The sequence below is a fragment of the Anas platyrhynchos genome, chromosome 2, assembly GCF_047663525.1.
Source record: "Anas platyrhynchos isolate ZD024472 breed Pekin duck chromosome 2, IASCAAS_PekinDuck_T2T, whole genome shotgun sequence".
Lineage (NCBI taxonomy): Eukaryota > Metazoa > Chordata > Aves > Anseriformes > Anatidae > Anas > Anas platyrhynchos.
In genome coordinates this window covers 11875347-11881684 of record NC_092588.1, presented here as the reverse complement: position 1 = coordinate 11881684, position 6338 = coordinate 11875347, and the positions used below count along the sequence as shown (strand labels likewise).

At 41.7% G+C, this 6338-nt stretch overlaps 1 protein-coding gene across 1 annotated transcript in view; it reads left to right on the top strand.

The window, feature by feature from the left end:
* The first annotated feature begins 3129 nt into the window (after nucleotides 1-3129).
* Nucleotides 3130-6338, top strand: part of FER1L6 (fer-1 like family member 6) — an 84167-nt gene continuing 80958 nt past the window's right edge. The window contains exon 1 of the mRNA XM_038175343.2: nucleotides 3130-3246. Coding sequence (XP_038031271.2) covers nucleotides 3227-3246 — 20 coding nt within the window. The 5' untranslated portion in view covers nucleotides 3130-3226. The remainder of the gene's footprint in view (nucleotides 3247-6338) is intronic.

Genomic DNA, 6338 nt, shown 5'->3' with positions numbered 1-6338 from the left:
TCTTTCAGGTGGATCAGCCAGGCCTCACTGAGCTCCTGGCCTACCTCCTCCAGAGCACTGCAATGTCCCTCATTGCGTTTTCATTTTTTTCACTTCTGAACTTAAGCAAACTAAATCAAATTCCTGTCACAGAAACTCTGTGCATGCATCAGAGATTAATGTGGCTGAATTTGCCTGCTTTAAAATTTAATTCAGATTAGCTCCCCTGGGCCACTCTGCAGTAATGCCTTCAGTGGCCTCCCACAGTGCTGGAGACTGGCCTCTTCCAGAGAATTAGAGAAATAAAAACACCGAAGGTGAACTTAATGTCACTTAATCTCATAAAGCCCCTTCCTTGTCCACAGAGCGCAGTGAAGCACAGCTCTGCTGGCCTCCTTTGGCGTGGTACATTAGGAAGTGCCCTGGTGTGGTGAACTGAGTGCAGCTGGACCCTGCTGGATGGCAGGCACCACGTGAGGTGATTCTCCGTCCTTAAGATGGATCAGTGTCCTAAATGTGAAAGAAACTGCCTCAGCTCTGCACAGTAATGATCTGTGGTGGTTATAATACCCACTGAGCTAACTGAGCTCCAGATAAAAGGCAGAGAGCGAGCTCAGGGCTGTGAGAGGCAAACTCCCTTGAATGTGGGAGCTGGACTGACTGAACTTCATCTGGAACAGCTTGGAATGACTTTCCACAAGATGGACTTTTTGTCCTCTGTTTTATTGGAATCAATTTTCAGAACTCTGCCCTGAAGCACTGCCTGCTGAAAACTAGTGGGTCACTCCCAGTTCCCCTAATCTGCTGCATGATGTGCCAGATGGGGCCACATATACACTGGTACCCAGTGCCATTAGGGATGCCAGGGATCTCAGCCACCCACAGGGATCCAGCACAAGATCCATGGGGCAGGCACACGTTTCTGGAGCAGTGGAGGGAGATCTCTCTCCTGTCTCCAGTTGCTGTCCTATTGAGCACCCACCTACACATAACTAGAGCCCTTTCTCAGCTACTTTGTCAGGATAAAACTGTCTTTGGGTGATGGAAGGAAGAAATGGAAAACCTGGTACCTTCATGATTAGAGCTAAAACAAGTAGTTAAGGCATGCTTTTCACAAGCATCCAAGCCAACCTGATGGTTCCATCTTTCCTCTTGCTCCCCACTGTGTGATGGCTCTCCCTTCTTTCCTCCTGCCTCCAGACTCCCTCATTCATCCTACAAACCAGTTCCAAATTGCCCATTAGTTTCTAGTGGTTTAGTGAGTGAAAGTGGCTCGGAGTGGCGTTGCTATAGTTGGCATAACGTAAGCAGGAGAGACATGGCTGGGAGCAAAGAGGGGATTGGTAAAGGCACTGATGCCTCCGTCCTTTTTCAGCAGCAGTGAGCTGTTAAATTGGCTCAGATTGCACTGTGAAACCCCACCAGTGAAAAATGTCTAGACTAGATGGCATGAACGTGTCCCTTTGTGTTTTCCTTAGCATATACAAGTGGCCAAGTGCTAAAACAGTCATGCAACCTAAAACACAATAATAAAACATTCTAACAGATGTTGATGCTCTTCATTGTGTCCTTCTGACACAACCTGTTTTTAGCCAAGCTGGAGAGCAGTTTCTGTTTGAAAAGATCCAAATTAACCTTCATGATGTAAGACACTCTTCTCACCAGGAGATCAGGCTTTTCTTTTCTTTCCCATTTGCTCCTCAACATGACTCTTCGGCAGCACTTGAACATGTGTTGCAAAGCTACCAAACTGAGTAGCAAAATGACTGCATAGGCAAAGTACTGCACAGTGAGCCAAGTCTCTTCTTTTTGTGCTAATTGTCTTGTCTCTGTTTATACTCTTGTATAAATGGCATTTTTAATACATGAAATAGGTTTACTTTTGCAGAGCTTTGCAGCACAATGAAGCGTGTATGTATGTCTGATGTGAAAGAGAAAAGGATCAGCTAGTTACCACCCTCTGCATTTGGTCAGCATGTTCAGTTGGCCTCGTTAGGTTGACCAAGATATTACTAGAAATATGGCTATGCTTTGTCCCCAAAGTTTACATCTGTATTGCTCCAGGGACTAATGGAAATGCTGTATTTGCTGTGTTGCTGTGATGAAGCATCATTGCGTGACAGAGCATCGTTTGCTGTATGAATCATCTGAAAGTTTTATATTATCCTTGCAAATGCCCTAGGGAAACAAGGAACTGTTCCCATACTGCAGATGAGTTAAGTTGTAGTTTAGAGAGAATGTATGACTTGTGTGGACACAATAACATCAGTGTCACTACAGGGAGCAGATTTCATCCCCAGCCCATGCTACAAATCCTGATACACCTGCCTACACCATTACCAGTATCAGAATATAGGATCATAAATAGGATCGCAGGAGAACTGAGGTTGGGAGGGACCTCAGGTGGTCTGTAGCCCAACCTTCTGCTCAGAGCAGGGTCAGCCATGAACTCAGACCAGGTTTATTGGGACTTTGTCCAACCCGATTTTGAAAACCTGCAGGAACAGAGACTGTGCAACCTCGTTGAGCAGATTTTGCTAATGTTTGACTGTCCTCATCATGATATTTGTTTTTCTTATATCCAGGACATACAGGAGGCAGTATCTCTGAACCCTTGAAGGGACTGACCTCCTGAACTCTAACATCTTGGCTAAACTTCCATTGATTTTGTTGGGATCTTTGTACCCTGGGGAGAGTGATCTGGGTTGGTGAGCCTGGTGAGGGTCTGTGATTGTGGATGAGGAGCAGAAATTGTATCAGTGCAGCAACTACCTGAACTGAATGAAACCCTGCAAATGGAAATTTATCCCCCATGTTGGCATAGTAGCACCTCAAAACATCAGGCTGTTGTGTTTCTGGAGCTGTTTTATGAGCCAAAATGCAGTCTGGGCCATGTGCTGGTCCTGCCTGACCATGGTGGCAAGGAGAACCCACTCACAGCAGGAGAAGGAAAAAAACATTCCTGTAAAGAAGCTCAGTGAGCCAAAATCCCTGAGTTTTGATAGGCTTCACTAAACAGTTAACTACATTGCATACTCCAGTGCTTTGGGAAACCTTATCTAGAATAAGAAAAGAGTCATGAATACAATTAAGTGTTTAAACAGCCTCACCCTCGTGTGGTGGATATCTTGGTGAGTTAATCATAAACACAGGCAGAATCCCTATGGCAGCCAACGGAAGAAGAGAGGTATGTCTTGCAGGTGCTGGATGAGTTGCTGAAGGCCAGCTTGACACTAAAGCATAAGAGATGGAGGAAAAAAAGGGAAGGTAATGTCTCTCCTACTTTTTCCATTATTTTTGACAGTGAAAATGCAAGACATCCTACAGGAAGAAAAAGAATGATGTTTAGAAATAATTAAAGACTCAGAGTTTTAACATTCAGCTGCTTGTGTGAGGGTTTTATTTATGTCAGCAAGTTTTCTATTGGTACAGGTTTATCCTTTAAAAGTCTTTAAAGAAAGAGCATTAGTTCTGCTGAACTGCAAATGGGAGGAGATGAATGTCTCTGGCAAGCATATTTTATTGTGTCTTTCTTTTTTAAAATTATTGTTTAGTTTAGTTTTGTTTCCTGACCACTGTTTTTTTAGGACTGTGATATCTTTGGGATTGCCCTGGCTCACAGTTGGTGTGCAGCAGCCCAGCAGTGCCAGTTAGGGAACAGGAATCACTTAGACTGCTCTGGTTTGGGACTTACGTAATAGGATAATTATATTTCTATTGAATAAAGGCAAAAATTCAACAGGTTATCTTCAAAAATTTTCAATAAGATAATATATCCTATTGAATAAAGGCAAAATTTGACACTTTAATCTTTTCGTGCTTAGGTCAGCTGCTGGAAATAGTCTTGGTTTCCTGAAATTAATCAAATTTATGAGCTCAGGATTTGCCCTAAATTGTGAAGTGCTTGTTTGTTGTAAGCAAAGGAGACTGGCTTTTTGCTGAAAGAAAAGAAAGAAATGTCTGGGTGTCTGTGCCTATGAGTGTGTAAGTGTGCATATATCCAAGTTTATTTGCATGTTTCTGTATTTCTGTTCACAATTAGCTGATTTACATAGGATGTCCTGTTTATGAAGTGTTTTCTTGTTTCTACCTTCTTTTGCAGTGTTTCTGAATATGTTACTAGCAATCAAATTCTGCCCTGGCTGTAGCAGACCAAACCCAGAACTTTTTCATGGATTTTGTAGAGTCGCTAGGGGCTCAGAGATGTGCAACTGAGATCAAAGCTTGGCCAATGGGCTCAGATGATTTTCTTGAGAACTTACCATAAATTAAATTATATAAATAGCAAATTAAAGTTAAAGATTAAATAAATTTACCCTAGTGACAAAATCTATTTTGTGCCTGCCCTAAACTTTAGGATAACTGTACAAGACTTTTTGTGTGAAAAGTATGTTTTAATTCCCTATTTTGCTTCCTTCTTTGAAGCAGTCCCCCAAAATTACCAGAATAGCTCAAATTACATTTATATTAACTTTCCTATTCCTTCTGTTGAAACAGGTTTTTTATTATTTTATTTATTTTATTTTATTTTATTTTATTTTATTTTATTTTATTTTATTTTATTTTATTTTATTTTATTTTATTTTATTTTATTTTATTTTATCTTTCTGCTGAGAGAGTTACATGGTCCTGGAGCCTGAGTCATTTACTGCTCTGTGGGTCTGATCCTGCAGAGGACAAAGTTTTTTCAATTGCTTGGGGTATTGGATAAGGCTCTGCACCAGAGTTCCCAGGTTCAGGGATTTAATATTTGACTCTAAATAGTTTATTAACTTTTTTTTTTCTTTTTCTTTTAATGGATACAGTATATAATTTTAGTGTTGTAGCTATTCTTTTTATTTTATTTTTTTATTTTTAAAGAAACCGCGGTCGCAACAGTGAAAAGCATTGTAAACAAGCAGTGCTAATGCACTTGGACATTTGAATTGTTCACAGGAAAATGTGAAATTGCACAGTAACGTGAATCCAATCCAAAAATATCAATACCAATTTCTTGCTTGCTGCAAGACAGTGGAGCACCGTGCTTAGATTGCTCTGTCTGACATCAAGAGATGTTTACTTTGTGGATACTGAAGTATCTGGTATTTTACTCTGCTCGTGGTCTTGTTTTCTTATGCACTGCTATTGCAACTGCTGAAGTGAAACCAGTTTCTATGGGAAGTAGGTAAAGTGGATAATAGCTGGCTTTCTACGTAGTGATATCGCAGACACAGGACTGGTATCGCTCTAGAGAAGCAAATAATTGTTCCAGGGTTTGCACCGGCACACTAGACAGCAGAATGTGATCCAGTAAGAATAAAAAAAATAACAACTTGAGCTACCTATGATGGCATAAATGACATTTTTTTTTTTTTTTAATTGAACAATTATTATAAAGAAGACTCCAAATCCCTTTATAACGGAAAACAAAGCACAGCCATCCCCAGTTGGGTGTATCTCTCTGCCACCCCATAGTCAGAATGCTGCGAGGCTGCTGGCGTGCAGCTGCATTGTGGAAATAAAATTAAGAGGGCAGTTTTGGATCGAGGCAGGCACGGGGAGTTTTTTCAGAGAAACCACACCAAACACAGCAAGGATGAAGCTGCACCTCCCTTGGCAAGTTCTGCATGGCTGCAAGAAGCATCTGACTATGCTGACACCCACCAGGTTGGGCTTCTCTGTAAGCACCCAGGGAATTGTCATCCCTCTGAGCTATGGATCATCATCTGCACTGCTGCTGAGGCAAAGGGAGGGGAGAGTCCCTTAGCAATGCACTCATGCTGTGCACATGTAAAGGAAATTTTGCTGAATCTGTTCTCATGCAGTTTTTCCTGTTGTTCCTTTCTGTTATATTTTGTGCTGTTTCCGTGGATGCTTACTCCTGCCTGAAACTCTCTATTAAAAGCCCATCAAATTAATATGTTCAATAGATTGTAGACATCTCCATTCCTGCAAAAACTTTACTATTTACAGGGCACAACACAACCCTTTTTACTCTCCAAGGCTGCCCATAATGACCCGTTAGGATTTCGAAGAAGGGCCACCAGGTGGCATTTGAGGACCAAAGTGGCACAGGCAAGCTTTGTAATGTCACTCCTCTGTCAGGGTAGGGTGATGGATACTCTCACGCTGGGTGGGGAGATTTGTCCTGTCTCCAACACAGTTTGATATATTTTGTTGTTGCCATTATACTCTATTACTTAGGCTGTGCTTGCCACACAGGGGTGGTATTCATAGGGACAAATGAAGATGTCTCAAGTGTCTAGACTCCCTTTCCAGTTGATGAGGAGAAAAGACTCTTCTGGTGCCTGATCCATTTGGAAACATTTCTGACATCTGCTTGATGCTGATTGGGGTGACTTCTTCTGGGTTGTCTCTCT